Source organism: Mercenaria mercenaria, chromosome 5, assembly GCF_021730395.1.
Source record: "Mercenaria mercenaria strain notata chromosome 5, MADL_Memer_1, whole genome shotgun sequence".
Lineage (NCBI taxonomy): Eukaryota > Metazoa > Mollusca > Bivalvia > Venerida > Veneridae > Mercenaria > Mercenaria mercenaria.
The window spans coordinates 30,528,819-30,545,900 of NC_069365.1; the positions used below are offsets into that span (position 1 = coordinate 30,528,819).

Consider the following 17,082-nt stretch of genomic DNA (forward strand, 5'->3'; position numbering starts at 1 on the left):
TTACAGCAATGGAAATCTTTCTGTCACATTTTGTGTCCAGAGCATAACTTTATAATCATTTAAGGTATTAACTTTGAACTTGGCATGTAGATAAGTGGCAATGAGACGGTGTGCAGAGCAAATGAACTTGGTCGGTAGGTCAATGTTAAGGTTACAAATTGAGTTTAAATCTGTTATTTGCATTTTGTGACTGAAACAAATTCTTGGTGAAAGGTCCACATTACTCCCCACCTACGCCCCTCACCCCCCCCCCCCCCCCCACCACACCCCCGTTAAATAATACAGGTTTTCATCCAACAAAAATCAGTTATTTGTGAATAATGTGAGAACGAAACAGTTATTTGTTTATCATCGCCAGTTTTTCACGGGAAATTAAGTTTAAAATTTAGTTGGATCTCAAGATCTTAATTTTTAATTTGATCAAATCTGTAATCCGACGACTTGCTACAGATTAATTTACCGTTTCAAAAAGGTAAGTATTAATATAATCTCTGCAGGTTCATATACGGCCCATTTTCACGAGCTTACAAGTTGATAAAGTTGTGAGACAGTAGTACCACTTAGTCAAAGCGAGCATGCAACATTTGTCAGTTTGGGCGACCTGTAGGTTTCTACGTTGATAATTCGTGTTTTGTCAGACGAAATTATACCTCATACATGTGTATCTATGCATAAAGATCTCACTAAATTTGCGCTAATTAGTGTTAATTGGCAGTATCAACGCCTCACTGCTGATTCCTTGTGCCTCCTTTTGAGCACCATAGTTTAATTAAGTTACGTTTATTGTGCGCTGCATTGTTAAGCACCTGAATTTACCAAAAACCTAATATCCGACTGCAAGAAGAACGGCCGCGTATCTACACATCTGACGGGGTTATCTCCTGTAAACATCCTACTTCTAACACAAAAGGTTCTAAGGTATCTCTCGTCGCGCTTCACATGTACAACTACACTATCGAGGTGTTCATTGACGTTGAGAATGCCAGTGTCCAAAGTTTGTTGGTATTTTTGTAATGTTTTCACAACCATTTCGCATACACGTGTAGTCACATTTTGCTGCCTGTGTGCAAACGTGTGGATGCCACTATTTTGCAAAACGGTTTATCTTTGGGGAAAGAATAAATAACACACCAGGCATATACAGTCAAACGGTGTCAGTGGCTGACTTCAAATCACTTGTCCCTCACCGTTTTAATTACGAAAACCTTTTTTTTTAAAGGTTAAAACGAAATAATAACATTTCGTTTAAACGAAATAACTAATTCGTTAAAACGAAATGATTTCGTTAGTTATTTCGTTTAAAAAAAGTCTCACATTACCTAAGTGGAAAAAAGTGCGTAACATGTCACTTTAGGGGCACCGTACTATTCAGCACACACTGCCTTATTTACAAATTATGTCCACTTTTGTACAGAAAATCAAACTGCGTATTCTGCTCTTTTTATAAGATATAAGTATCAAAGACATCCCATTAACACCTAACGGCATTAGTATATGACAAGAAAATATCTAAACCAGAATACATATAGACACAGCAAACTCATAGTATAAAAACATCCCGGAAAATATGGTCGCTATGCTTATCGTACGTCATCGTGTGAATAACATTACGTCTGTTTTGTCAGCATTTGTTGCAATGCATTCACGAAACAATTTCAGCCAGACAACCCTGAATGTTTCACTTCTAGCTACAACTTCTGTTGGCTTAATGGATAATTGATACTACAGTGTTATTTGACCTGGAGAGTCATCGGCAGTAAGAAATGCCTAATACAGTCCGGAACATTGGTGTACAAATGTCGTGCATATAATAACTTTAAAGAGTTATATCTTTCCCAAAGATTTTGTTTTCTTTTAAGTGTGTGTGTGTGTTCGGGTTTAATGTCTTTTCCAACAATTTTTCAGTCATATAAACGACGGTGTCTACTTGAGCAGTGAGCACAATGCCCAACTTTATAGTGCTGCCTCACTGGAATATCACGCCGTAGACACGTGACATGATACCCCACCCAGTCACATTATACTGACACCGGGCTGACCAGTCCTAGCACTATCCCCTTAATGCTGAGCGCCAAGCGAGGAAGCTGCTAGTACCATTTTTTACGTCTTTGGTATGACGCGGCCGGGAATCGAACCCACGACCTCCCGCACTCGATTTCTTTTAAGACAGTAGGCCTATAGATAAAAATATATGAAGGTGGATTTGAGAGGTTGAAGTTCGACACCTTCAATTACATAAAAAGATTAAAAAGATAATAAGGAACCCCAAGAAACATTACTTTTGGAACAGAAACGTCAAGTCTTAATTAGTGTTATCACAACAAGTACGTTATAGTTTCTTTTATCGCGCGGGGCTATAACCTATATTCACGCTTAGGGATGTCGGTCAAATGAAGAAATGGTTTAGGACGAGCCTTGGAAACGGATTTGTGAACAAAGTGTTACGGTTTTCAGGACGATTTCTGTGTTATTTACCGATATTGAAAACGAATGTAGGTTGGTATTTCACAGAATTGATAGATTCCATGTCTGTTCAACATCTAACTTATTTTTGATAATAGTGTTATTTGACCTGGAAAAGTGATTGTCACTTAACAAATTATGCAAAATAGCAAAATAAACCTAAAACATTTTTTCGTATGACTGATATCCCTAAGCGTAATATTGCCTGCAGTTTAAACAAAGAAGACGTTCAAACTAAGTATATTTAAATAAGGGTTCACGCGCGAACTGGTAAGAGAACATTATGACGTTCAAATATGACGTCAGATTCCCACATGAAGTCCTATTCTATATCTATATTTATCAAAACATTTCATTGAGCATGTAAGAATGAAAACAATCAAGGCCGCCTTGTGATTTATCGTCTGATTTACCACGGTTCGTCGTGTTCACATTCTTAGATATTTAACAACTCGTGCTTCAATTCCTGCGCGTCCGAACCGTGATAAATTAGGCGACAAACCACCCTGCTAACTGTAGATTACAGTTCAGAATATAATTGTGTGGCACACACCGCCAAAGCAGGTATTTATAAATTATGTTGCAACATTGCAAAGAAAGTCAAATTGTTTATTTCTGTTCTTATTCTCTGAAAGTGCCTAACTAGCGATATTTGTACATATATGAAAAAAAAATCAGAAAATATAGAAAATCGCTGTAAGCTAATGATATAGAAACGCTCCGGAAAATGTGGTGGCGCTGTTTTGGAGTAGGTCATCGTTACCCCCAGCATCAATGGCGACCCAGACAGCTTGACCTTTGGTCAGTCGTAGGATGACCACGTTCGTTCCCATAGAATGGGCATTTGCGACGGGTCCTTCTAAAACTAACGACTTGCGTGTTCCATCTACCAGGATATCGGCATATATGCGATGATTGCGGTAGTCCTCGCAAGCAAAAGAGAATAAGTAGACGCCGCTTACCGGGACGGTGAAGATGCCGGTGTTGACGTTGAAAGCGTTCCCCTCATTCAGGACGGTAGCTCCATATTGTATTGTGTGCCCAGGCCCTAGATTTGACAAGTCATGCTTTAGGTAGGCCGAAAATGCCACTTGCTCCCGTTCTTGGCGAGCTGAAATATTGAAACGAACATCGCTTTATTCTTTATAATGTTAAAGCTGCAATATTAAAAAAGAACAAGCTTATTCGTGCAGATGTTGGAGAAAAATTTGAGAAACAAATTTCTTATCAATTGAAATATTGGCCGTATATAGTCACGGCAAAAGTCATTTTGAAGTCAGTGCTACCATATTCTTTTTTAAATCTAATTTTGAAATTAACCGAAATAATGTATTTACGTATATTTCATTTACATCAAATATGAAAGGTTGTCTTAATTTAAATATGTCATGTTCGACTTTTTATAGCTATGAAAACAGTTGAGAAATTTGAGAAGCAGCACAATATTCATTTACAAGTTAAAATATTGAAGTCAAACTTTTACGAAATAGAAGTAAAAGCTACAGCTTTCATTATTTTGCTAAACGCCTATGTAAGATACCTGTGTCACAGTAATAAAAAAACTAACCAACTCGCATTGTATTCTGATCACCAGTTTGTTGTTGAATATTTTTCCTAACATTATTCTTAGTCATGTTTTCGTTCACCTCGACTTCCCCAGCGTGCACGATCTGCTTTAGAAAATGCTCTTTACTTTTATTTTGCTGTTCCATTATATCGACACTCTGCTTAAGCTTGTCATTGTTTGTCCGTAGCGAATCTAAAATCATCCGTTGAGCATCTATTACGGTTGATTTCTTTTTGTCCTTCCAGTTCAGTTTCTACGTTTGCAAGTTTGTTTTCAACTTTATTCAGTTTCCACTCCAGTGATTTAACATAAGTGGCAAGATCTTCAAACATTTTTAATTCATTTGACGTTAATTCTGCATTTGCTGGAATAACAAAGAACACAGAAATAAGAGCGAATACCTTTCTTATCCAGTTCATTTTTGCGAAATGAAATCATATATAAAATGTATTTCTAATTTAGTGAAAGATAACAATAGGTTAACCAAGTGCAATTTCTTATCTTATTTTAACTAAAAGGACCAATTCTATGACATATACACAAAAAATGAACAGTACATGTTTAGGTGCACATTTTTATATATTTTCGAAGCCATACATGTTGATTTAAAGTAAATACAGTAGAGAGAAAAACAAGCAAATTCAAGAAAATGTTTTAGCATAATTATTGTTAGAAGACAAATAATGAAGAAACATTATTCATAGTATTTACAGTGCATGTTCAGCGTTTTTCACGTGCATCCTTTTCTCAACTAAAATTAAATAACATCACTGACTATGGCTGGGGAGGCCGAGTCTGGGCTTTTAGTGGCAATGAAGAAACAGATAAATTTCTATTGTGTTGTAGTTTGAACATTCGTATCAACAATTTTTCATGAAGTTAAGGGGACTAACCCACACATTTTAAGCGAAAAATAATTTCTCTCAAAAATCCATAATTTGCAAAAATTGTATCAAGTTTTGAACAAAAAACAACAACAAAAAAAAAAACCATAGTCATGTTACTAGGTTTTTTAGTTATACATTTTGTCATACATTTACTAAACACTTCTGTCTACCAAAGACGAAAAGTTGAAATAGTGTATTCAGAACGGGAATCCCGTGCGATCGGAAAAAAAGGTTAATTGCGACATATACAAAACTGTTAAACAATGTGTAAAGGTCACAAAAAGAGATGTCGCTAGTCCAAGTTCCGAGACTGGACAGTCTCGGAACTTGGACTGGCGTCATCAAAATGGTGGCCAAGTTTAAAATATAACTCTGCGTATCTTAAAACTAAGTTAAACTACACAGCAAAATTTAATATCATTGCCGTTGTAATTTTCATTCTAGAATATTTGTTTGTCAATGTAATATCAATATTGAAGTAAACAGATAATTAAATGATATGAAATAATCAAAATAAATCTAATACCACCCAGTGTATTTCAGCAATCATGTTGAAAATGTCTTGTTTAATATATTTGTTTCGTGTACTGCATGTGCTACAACATTTATTAAACGAAAAACATAATATTTCAATAGTGTTGTAGCTTTTAAACTATCACAAAGTGATGTATTCATGTCAATATCGATATATATGTAGCTTGGAATTGAACAAAGCTCATTCTCTGCTCCACATGAGTATTATTCTGTACCATTTGCTGGCGCAGTATTCATATCGCGTTGAACTGTACAATGATTTTAAGCAGTCGCACTTAATTAACTGTGATAATTAGCATTCTTGCAAACAAGCCCCTACCTTTCTTTAACTCAAATGTTTCGTCCTAATAGATACGTTTTATTTTTGATAGAAGCCTTCAAAAGTAATGGTTAATAAATTTCAGAGGATCTCAAAATTTAGTTAAAACTATTGGAGGCTTTGAAGCATGCACTTTTTGCAGAATTCATGTTTTCCATTATAGCCGTCATTTTAACCTTGGCTGCGCTAAGCAATTTGCTAGAAGGAAACGTTTCATGATGGGTGTCACGACTGGGTGATGAAACATTTGCCAAAATATTTGGCATTCTGATTTAACTCTTAAAAGTTCTGAGATATTTTCATCTATGGCCAAGAGCTGGCAAACTTTATAACATTTTTAAAGAACTTTCATAAGATTTGTCAACAGCAAAGAACGTTTGGCAACGTCTTGGAATATATAGAGAGACCCTTATTAGGGAACGGTTATTGTATGTATATTATCTATCCGAATCTGAATGGCTAAAACCCTTGAGTAGTCTACTTAAATTTATAACAGAACTACTAGTAAAAAGTTCTGTATCTCTTAATGTTGAATAGGAAACCGGCTTCAACTTGTAAATGCTATTCGGAGTTATGACCACAAATATTTGCAGTAGAGTTGTGGATGATTGCGTACGCGTAGGGGTCGAGTTCATAAGATTTTGTGACGAGCTGAGAACGCGACTGTCCATGACAAGTTCAAATTATTATTCTCGCTTTCTGCGGAAGGACCAAGAATCAACCAACATAAAAAACGTGCAATGAAATAGGTATGGATTTTCCAAGAAGAACTTGATTGACTGCAAATACAAGAGCTGAGTATCATTTCTCACTAAAGACTTTAGCTAGCTGCAGAGGAAACGTTCCGTCAGAAACCTGAATTGCTATGTATATGTTTTGTCGATAGAAACTCTATTTTTGAAGTTTGTGTGATTGTTTTGTATTTGTCAAGCTTTGTAGTTTGTAACATGTTTCCCCCCAATAGTTTTGTGATATCGATATCATTTGCATTGGTATATTTTGTATCTGCCGCCGCCGGATGTAGACGTATTTGACATATTTAGATTGTTTTCACCCACAGAGCATTGGTCTCTTTGATAACATAATGCTAGTGAGTGCCTTTCTCCTGACAGAAAACAAACGTTTTTCTTTCCTAAAAAGCTATTAGTACCAGGGGCGTTTCTTTATTGGCAAAAATAATCTTTTAGTATCTGATTTTAGCACAACCCATTGTGTCCTTCCTTGTGGCGGCTGTATTACAAACTCTTTACCAAAATTCATAGAGAAATTTAGATCATCAAATTTGATGCGTTCTGGAATAGTAGAGAAGACTGTTGTATAAGCTTAATATATCTTACTAAGTTTCCATATCATATATTTACATTCGCCCAATTCTTTTTCGTATGACCAGCAAAAGGAAAGGCGCGAAAATTACGTCATCGCTGCTTAGTGATAACCGACCGCTGTTTGACTACGTCCGCGTATAGTCAGGGAGAACGTTCCTTAGATGACGTCGAAGTTGTTCCGTCTGATGAACAGACTGGCCAGGAAGCTGATTTTAATGTTAAATACCACAAACTATGTACAATTTATAATATTATCTTGTTTACAAATGGAAAATAAATATATTGTAAATATAAGAAATGAAACTATTTTTTTTTCGGTGTTCATGCGAAATGAACGACAGAATAGGATCTGCAAATTAAACATGAATCCCTAGCGCGATTCATGGATTAGGCCCATAATACAGTACCTTCTTTTTGAAGAGTATTCAATTCTTACCATAAACCTACTTTGACTGCAATTTTCAGGGGGGCGTAGGTTCAAAACCCACTGGGACCAAAATTTTTTTCCTTATTTTCCATTTTTTTCTAGTAAGTTTTCACTTCTTTCAAGACATGTTAATGATTTATTGCATAAAAATAGGGAAAAAAATCATTTGATAAGCGATTTCTTGGTGTTCAAAGTGAATTTACCTCTGCGACAGAAGGGGTAGAGTTAGACATCTTTAAAAATACTGAGTTACATATGGTGAAAGTTCTTTATTTTGCCTTCAATCTTTAGATTACATATTGTGGAAGAAATGTAGGTAGGTTTTACTTCTGCCCCAAAGTTGTTTTTGAATGAAGCAAGCAAAATTCAAAACAGACTCGCAGCATTCGACCTTAATTTTTCAATGTCGGAGTTAGAGTTCTGTAACATTAAACCTATTTACTTGAGGCACCCTAATATTGACAGTTTTATTTTAAGTTTTATATATGTTTACCAATAGTTTGATATTTCTTTCATAAAATAATAATGGTAAAATGAATTGTCTGTAAACGTTTTAGATAAAGGCCATCACTTTGAAATTTGTCACCACTTGAGCTTGAGGAAATACCATTAATTATACAAAATTTATAAAAAACGGCACTGTTAAAGTTTTTAAAAATTTGCAACACAGTGTAAAGCACGGTCAACAGTAAGAAAATACCAAGCAAATACCATTTCTTAAACATTACTATTAGAGGTCTAATACCTTAAATATTTACATTCGCCCTATTCTTTTCCATTAAAAATTATGACGTTCTTTTCATATGAACAACAAAAGGAAAGGCGCGAAAGTTACGTCATCGCTGCTTAGTGATAACTGACCGCTGTTTTGACGACGTCCGCGTATAGTCAGGGAGAGACCGTTCCTTAGATGACGTCGCAGTTGTTCCGTCTGGTGAACAGAATGGCCGGGAAGCTGATTTTAATGTTAAGTGTCACAAAATATGTGCAAGTTATAATATAATCTTGTTTAGAAATGGAAAGGAAATATAATGTAAATATAAAAAAATGGAACTATTTTTTCGGTGTTCGTGCGAAATGAACGACAGAATAGGATCGGCAAATTAAACATGAATCGCTAGCATGGATTTTATAACATGCGTAAATGTTGAGTTCAGCTCAACCCGGGGCTGGAGGGCTTGGACGGTAGCTTGCATCCCCACTACTGTCCATGAACAGGCTAAATCAAACCGAGCCTGCAACATTTTCGTTTATGTAGTGTTGGACGACCTGTGGTTTTCCATCTTTTCGTTTTGATGAATTCTTGCCGCTGATAACAAACATTAAAAAAAAAAACATCAATGAAATTAGGATATAATGTATTGCAGGAGTTTAAACTTGCAAGACCTCTGCATAAGTAACCAGGTCTTGAACCAAATATTCTCAAAAACTACAGACCTGTGTCCAATCTCCCTTTCGTTGAAAAAGATTAAAAATTACAGAAAGTTTCATTCAACTGAGTCAGCTTTGATAAAGGTACAGAATGACTTCCTCAAAGCTCTCGACCAGAATTCTTTTACAGTCCTCATCCTACTCGATCTGTCTGCAGCTTTCCACACGATTGACCACCAAACATTGTGACATTGCTTCGAACGTCATTTTGGAGTCAAAGACAAAACACATGCATGGATGTCGTCATATCTAAATATTTACATTCGCCATTTCGTATGAACAGCAAAGGAAAGGCGCGAAATTTACGTCATCGCTGCTTAGTGATAACCGACCGCTGTTTTGACGACGTCCGCGTATAGTCAGGGAGAACGTTCCTTAGATGACGTCGCAGTTGTTCCATGTGGTGAACAGAATGGCCGGGAAGCTGATTTTAATGTTAAATGCCACAAAATATGTGCAATTTATAATATTATCGTGTTCACAAATGGAAAGGAAATATAACGTAAATATAAGAAATGAAACTATTTTTTTCGGTGTTCATGCGAAATGAACGACAGAATAGGATCGGCAAATTAAACATGAATCGAGATTCATGGATTTGCCGATCCTATTCTGTTGTTCATTTCGCATGAACACCGAGAAAAATCATTTCATTTCTTAAGTGACCGCTATCTAACATTGTGCGTTGATGTTGAGTTGTTGACGCATGTGTCGATGAAGTACAGTGTGACCCAGGGATCAGAATTGAGTCAAAACAACTATATCGTGTAGGGTAAAATGGGGTAACTGGGACACTTAAAGAATCACTGTTGAGTAATATTTTAGAAAGACAAAATATATACTTGATTTATTGATATTTCAGTATGCGCAACCTATATGATATATGACGAATATAAACTTTTACAAATACCTGATAACCTGTGATTAACTATAAATTAATTAAACATTGGTCAAGTGTCCCAAGTTACCCCACCCAGTTGGGGTAACTTGGGACATTTTAGTTTTATTAGAATTTATGTATATTACAGTCGCATTTATGACAAATGAAACCATTCATGTCCACAGATCAAAAACGAATTCTAAACTGAAAATATAGCTCCGTATTAATTACAATTTATGACTGTTTTGTAAAACAAGGATGCATAAAGAAATCAATATGTCCAAGTTTTGCCTAAATTATGTCATTATTTGTTTCAATATATGCTTATTATATAAATCGTTTAAAATAGAAAAATGTTATAAGTGTAAATAACTATGTATGAATTAAACATAAACTTGACATAATCCATTATGTACTTATATATGTGATTTTTACACTTGAAACTGATCAAAATTTTAAACAGTCTTAAAACATAGATTTTATCAAATATTAACGGGACAATTAAAATGTGTGTCTTTTTTCACAAAGAAATAAGGACATTAACTAACTTTTTGCATACAAGAAGACGCGGGGAGGAGGGGATGAAATTTGAGGGGAAAGAAGGCAGGGTTAAGGAGATCTAGACGGACACATGGGCATACGCTCTCGGAAACTATTGGCAACTGTACCTAAAATGTGTTGTCTGGCCAATATTTGGTGTTTGCTTTAGCCTGAATATTTGACACAACGTCATCTTTTAAAGGAGTAATTAACTAAAAGAACTACTATGTTGGCTTGACTGTCAGTTGGTTCCTGCGCTTCACCTAGTATAAATACTACTTATTAATATAAGATTTGCCGACAGTTTCTTTAAACATGAAAGAAATATCAGTATTAGCCCATTAGACTATCAAAAATTCTAAACTCACCAGATTTTACGCGGAATGAGTGGGAGGGGTTCACGGAACGATCTCCCTTTAAATAAACGTATGTGAATAAACAGTGACTTAGATCATGTAAACTTGGTATCGGGTAGAAAATTCAGTAGTTGCACCAGAGTTAAGCTAATATATATTATGACCACGCCTGTGAACTAGTGGTATACTTACAAAATATCAGAGTTTCGTCATTACTAGACTTTCTTTCCTATTTTCATTTCATTTGTGGAAAAAGATTAAAAGTTAACAATTTATAGTGGTTATGTCCAGTTATGTACAACATTTTATGTACTGTCCATTGGAGCATATCCCCATTTTCTTCCAGCATCCAGTTCGTTCAAAAATAAAATCATGGAGAACTTTGTTCTTAACGACAGTGTCCAACTTGCCCCAATACATTAGGATAAGTGGGACACTTTTGAAAAGGAACGTTCAAAAATAAAGTATGTTGTAATTTCTCAAAAACAAATCCCATTGTATGAAATAGTAATGTGATACCTACAGTTTTGCAACTCTACCCATAACTGAAGGTATCAACACATAATATTATAAATATTTTGGACATGCCATATTTCACTAACAAGCACCTGTTTTATAACGTCGTTGTCTGACGTCAACGCAACGGTTCATGACAGGCCACTTTATTATTCAAAATGAAAGTCAATAAAACAAAATCATAATACTTTTTTATAGAATTAAAAAAAAATAATGCCATGTCCTTGATTTGCAATGATACATAATACGCTTCAGTATTTCAAACAAGTTAAATGCGATATTTTGTGTATACGAGAACCAGCTTCTTGCGTCAAAATTGACGTCACATTTATGATCAAGCCGTTATGGTACCGAAATTAAATATCTTTAAGATTTTATTGATATACCGACAACATATAAGCAAATACATCTATAAAGTCAGACGACTATTTCTACTGTGCGTTTCACTAGACAGGAACATAACGAGAATATTTTAATGCACCATCTGAAAAAATAGGCATAATTATTTACAGTGTGTAGTTTTATGTTTTCTTATTTTTATTTAATTAGTAATACTCTCAACATAAGTCTAAGAAAATCGATTCTTAAAATATTTTCCAATCCATCGGCAGAAAAGTTTTGTCATATTAGGCTTTAACACTGAATGTCCTTTTTCAACATATGATCTGATTTAGGGAACGTAACCAATATTTACCCCAATTTACTGAAAAGTGTAAAGTGTCCCAGTTTCCCCATTGTCCCAGTTACCCCATTTTACCCTACAATAAACCCGCTCATTTGTGCCATATGCAGACGTAAGGACAGCTCCATCATTTCTAAGCCGATGACTTTTCGATTATGCGATTATACATGTCCTTTAAGCCAACAGAAGTGGTAGCTAGAAGTGAAACATTCAAGGTTGTCTGGCTGAAATTTCTTTCGTGAATGCATTGCAACATGCTGACGCTAGATGCTGACAAAACATACGTAATGTTATTCACAGCAAAGCGTTACTCCAAGTACATTTAAAACGTTATCAAAAGATGAATGGAATCTTGATGCAGTATTAGACAGCAATATGGAACATTAAATTAACTCTTTGTGTCAGGCTGGATAAGCACAACTATACAGAATAGGTTACATTTGACAGATTCTTACCCGTGATGCCACAAAAACCCTTGTCAAATTTCCTGATTACCTCTAGGTTATACTACTGCACAATGCCTTGTTAAGGATGTGCGAGCGTTTTTTCCCCAGGATATCCGCTAGGACATCCCGTCAGAATCATATTGGTTACCAGTGAAATACAGGGTACAGTGTAAGGTTTTGACTCACACCGTTGAGTCACAATTAGTCTCCTCCCTATATAAGGGATATGATATAAGTCTATAAACCGCTTAGAAAGCTAAGATCATAAGACACGCTGTCAATGGTTGTGCCAGAGACTAAAACCGTGATGTATGGTAATAGGAGCTTTTCCTTCATTGCTCCCAAGCTTTGGAACTCCCTTCCCGTCAATATTTGGGAAGCTGACACGCTGTATGCTTCAACCCCTTTCTTTGTACAACATTTCACAGACTGACTGATATTTTTTTCCATATCAAAGCATAGAACAGTTTTCATCCTAAGGTCACTTTTTTAAAATATGTATATATGTTTGTTTTCTTTGGTTTTATCTATATAAACCTGTTTTGTTGAAGTAAAACGGCATTTTTTGTTTGTGTTCTGTAAAGCACGTTTGTGCATGAAAAGTGTGCTGTATGAATGTGGTATAATGATAATAAAATGAATGCGTTTGATGTTGTTGTAACAGTAGAGAATTGTCTTTTTAAATACGCGTAAGAAGAAAATATATAAAGTTACCAATATAACTTGTTACTTTGCAGTAAGCCTGTCCCTTTTATGTCAGAAAATATAGAGTTTTGTTTTTCAACAGAGCTCTATTGATACAAGTAAAACAATTAATTGGATCAGGCTTGTCAACAGCAGTAAGAAATGACTCATACATTTGTTTTTGTTTTTGCTGGGTTTAACGTCGCACCGACACAATTATAGGTCATATAGCACTCTGTCACGGAGGCCCCATGCCTAATACAGTCCGGAACATTGATGTACAAATGTCGTGCATATAACAACTTTAAGGAGTTATATCTTTCCCAAAGATTTTGTTTTCTTTTAAGACAGTAAAGATAAAAATATATTAAGGATTTGACATGTTGAAGTTCGACATCTTTAAGTGCATAAAAAGATAATAAAAACCCATAAGACACATTACTTCTGGAACGGAACGTCAAGTCCTAAATCACAACAAATACGTTATAGTTTCTCTTATCGCTCGGGGCTATAACCTATATTCGCGCTTTGGGATGTCGGTCAAGTGAAGAAATGATTTAGAACGAGCCTGTCGGATTTGTGAACAAAGTGTTACGGTTTTCAGGACGATTTCTGTGTTATATGAACTAGTAAGAGAACATTATGACGTTCAAATATGACGCCAGACTCCCACATGACGTCCAATTCTATGTCTGTTTTTATTAAAACATTTCAATGAGCATGTAAGAATGAAAACAACCAAGTCCGTCTTGTGAGATATCGTCTGATTTACCACGGTTCGTCGTGTTCACATTCTTAGATATTGAACAACTCGTGATTCAATTCCTGCGTGTCTGAACCGTGATAAATTAGGCGACAAACCACCCTGCTAACTGTAGATTACAGTTCAGAATACATGTATAACTGTGTGACACACACCGCCTACACAGGTATTTACAAGTTATGATACATCATTGCAAAGAAAATCATATTGTTTATTTCTGTTCTTTTTATTATCTGGAAGTGCCTAACTAGCGATATTTGTACATAAATGAAAAAAAATATATATAGAAAATCGCTGTAAGCTAATGATATAGAAACGCTCCGGAAAATGTGGTGGCGATGTTTTGGAGTAGGCCATCGTGACCCCAAGAATCAATGGCGACCCAGACAGCTTGACCTTTGGTCAGTCGTAGGATGACTACGTTCGTTCCCATAGAATGGGCATTTGCGACGGGTCCTTCTAAAATTAACGACTTGCGTGTTCCATCGACTAGGATATCGGCATATATGCGATGATTGTGGTCGTCCTCGCAGGCAAAAGAGAAAAAGTAGACGCCGCTAACCGGGACGGTGAAGATGCCGGTATGGACGTTGAGAGCGTTCCCCTCATTCAGGACAGTAGCTCCATATTGTATTGTGTGCCCAGGCCCTAGATTTGACAAGTCATGCTTTAGGTAGGCCGAAAATGCCACTTGCTCACGTTCTTGGCGAGCTGAAATATTAAAACGAACATCGCTTAATTCCTCATACTGTTGAAGCTGCAATATTAAAAAGAAAAACTTTATTCGTACATATGTTGGAGAAAAACTTGAGAAACAAAATGATCTCTTATATCAATTGAAATATTGGCCATGTATAGTTATGGAAAAAACGGTCATTTTGAAGTCAGTGCTACCATATTTGTTTTTATCTAATTTTGAAATTACAGAAATAATGTATTGACGTATATTTCATTTACATCAAATATGAGAGGTTGTCTTAATTTAAATATGTCATGTTCAACTTTTTATAGCTATGAAAAGAGTTGAGAAACACAAGCGATACTTTGAGAAGCAGCACAATATTCATTTACGAGCTAAACTTTTACGAAATAGAAGTAAAAGCTACAGCTTTCATCATTTTGCTAAACGGCTATGAAATATACCTGTGTTCACGGAAATAAAAAAAAAACTTACCAACTCGTATTTCATTTATGTCACCAACGTGTCGTTGAGCAGTTTGTCTAACACTACTTTTAGTCATGTTTTCGTTCACATCGACATCCCCAGAGCGCGTGATATGTTCCAGAAAATGTTTTATACTTTCATTTTGCTGTTCCATTATATCACCTTTCTGTTTTAGTTTGTCATTGTTTGTCTGTAGCAAATCTAAGATCATCCTTTGAGCATGTAGTTCATTTTCCAGCTTACGGTTTAATTCTTTTTGTCCTTCCAGTTCATTTTCTACGTTTTGAAGTTTCTTTTCAACTTTATTCAGTTTCCACTCCAGTGATTTAACATAAGTGGCAAGATCTTCAAACATTTTTAATTCATTTGACGTTAATTCTGTATTTGCTGGAATAACAAAAAACACAGAAATAAGAGCGAATACCTTTCTTATCCAGTTCATTTTAGCGAAATGAAATCATATATAAAATGTATTTCTAATTTAGTGAGATGTAAACAGTAGGATAATCAAGTGCAATTTCTTATCTTATTTAAAATGAAAAGGGTCAATTCTATGACATATATACAAAAGTGAACAATACATGTACAGGTGTACACGTTCATATATTTTTCGGAGCCATATATATTTATTTAAAGTAAACGCAGTAGCGTAAATACAAGTAAATTCAAGAAAATATTTCAGCATACCAAATGTTAGAAAACAAATAATTATGAAACATTGCTCAAAGTGCATACGTGCATTCATGTCTCAACTAAAATATGACTCGGAGGGCCGAGTCTGGAAAACATTGTCTGAGCTTAAAGTGGCAACGAACCAGATACACGTCTATTGTGTTGTAGTTTGAACATTCGTATCAATACTTTTTATGGTATTTTAGGAATAAGATTAATTTGGACATATTCTTGTTCGGGTAGAAATTCCTTTAAATCCGAAATTTATACAATCCATACTTCTCCATCTGTTCTGCGTAAAATTCACCGCTCAAACAACGTTGGAACCACTTGATCTGATAAAGCTATGGCCAGTGTGATTAAGTACATTTGTAAAATCCGACTTGCATACACAATTCATACCTTTGATCTTGTGGTTAACGTAGAGTAATTTCTTTTTAAATATGCGCAAGAAGAACTAGATTACCAATATAACTTGTCACTTAACAGTTAACATAACCCTTTTATGGCACAAAATATAGAGCGTTTTATGGAGAGCACTATTGATACAAGTAAACCAAATGTCGTACATACAATAGTTTTGACGAGTTTTGTCTTTTTCAAAGATTTTTTAAAACAATAATTAATTTAACAACTTTTAAGTTGCATTAAAAGATAATGATTTAAGAAATTCCAAGAAACTTGACTTTTGGAACGGAAAAAAAACTATAACTTCAAGTGGTATCACGGTAAGTACAAATTAGTTATAGGTTATTAGCTTTGTATCGGGAAATATGCACGAGTTTTTCAGCGGAAATATTGCGCGACTTTAGGAGCGCAATATTCTTCCGCTGAAGAACGAGTGCATATTTTCCGATGCAAAGGTAATAACCTTTTTATTACATGCGCATCTACACGTATAAATATAATGTAAATATCATAAATTTGTTCAATAGCCTGAATAGGATTGACAATACTGAACAAAATAGAAAAAAATAGTGCAATAACACACTCTGAATTACGTCACTCACTCGATATGGGTCAGGCGCGTCAGTGTATGGTAAAATATTGACGTTTCCGGTTCCAGTGTAACTTAACGGGGAATAGAAACGAGTATGTAATAATTTTAGTTATCGCGAGGGGACAATAACCTATATTACATGCTTAGGGATGTCCACAGTGTATAGACTCTCTGCACGCCCAAACGGAAGTCGCCAAAAACTAGGCGTTCAAAAATCAAGACACAAATTTTTGCTGTCGCGGATGGCTTGGATTTTCTTTGTTTATTTCGTTAATATCGCATAAAGTAAGTGTATTTTTTTTTAATTTACGTATTGTCTAAGAGCTACTGTTTACGTAGATACCAAACATGTCTGATAAAATACATTATATGCTTAATTTCAAGTCAAGTCACGTGTTGATATATTTTCGATTTTGTAATGAAAC

The 17,082-nt window shown here is 35.2% G+C and overlaps 2 protein-coding genes across 3 annotated transcripts; both read right to left on the bottom strand.

The window, feature by feature from the left end:
* Positions 1–3,058: 3,058 nt before the first annotated feature.
* Positions 3,059–9,148, bottom strand: LOC128546092 (complement C1q tumor necrosis factor-related protein 3-like). 2 transcript variants are annotated; one of them, XM_053544837.1, is made up of 3 exons: positions 8,960–9,148; positions 4,031–4,394; positions 3,059–3,574 (listed from the first exon to the last, which is right to left on the bottom strand). In XM_053544837.1, exons 2-3 carry the CDS (start codon positions 4,230–4,232, stop codon positions 3,165–3,167), a joined length of 612 nt encoding a protein of 203 aa, XP_053400812.1. In that variant the 5' UTR covers positions 4,233–4,394; positions 8,960–9,148; the 3' UTR covers positions 3,059–3,164. The 2 variants fall into 2 exon arrangements, with proteins under 2 accessions (XP_053400812.1, XP_053400813.1); XM_053544838.1 differs by lacking the exon at positions 8,960–9,148 and adding an exon at positions 7,108–7,125.
* A 4,913-nt stretch (positions 9,149–14,061) lies between these two features.
* On the bottom strand, positions 14,062–15,449 carry LOC123556753 (uncharacterized). Its single transcript, XM_045347697.2, has 2 exons — positions 14,995–15,449; positions 14,062–14,531 (listed from the first exon to the last, which is right to left on the bottom strand). The coding sequence occupies exons 1-2, from the start codon at positions 15,425–15,427 to the stop codon at positions 14,122–14,124; spliced, it is 843 nt and encodes a 280-aa protein (XP_045203632.2). The 5' UTR covers positions 15,428–15,449; the 3' UTR covers positions 14,062–14,121.
* Between the last annotated feature and the right edge of the window lie 1,633 nt (positions 15,450–17,082).

Bases quoted from the DNA above. Each gene is read 5' to 3' on its own strand.
- LOC128546092 (XM_053544837.1), bottom strand. From the start codon at position 4,232: ATGATTTTAGATTCGCTACGGACAAACAATGACAAGCTTAAGCAGAGT. The intron at 3,575-4,030 runs GTTAGTTTTTTT...TCAATATTTCAG, and splicing joins TCAGAATACAATGCGAGTTG to CTCGCCAAGAACGGGAGCAA.
- LOC123556753 (XM_045347697.2), bottom strand. From the start codon at position 15,427: ATGAACTGGATAAGAAAGGTATTCGCTCTTATTTCTGTGTTTTTTGTT. The intron at 14,532-14,994 runs GTAAGTTTTTTT...TTAATATTTCAG, and splicing joins CATAAATGAAATACGAGTTG to CTCGCCAAGAACGTGAGCAA.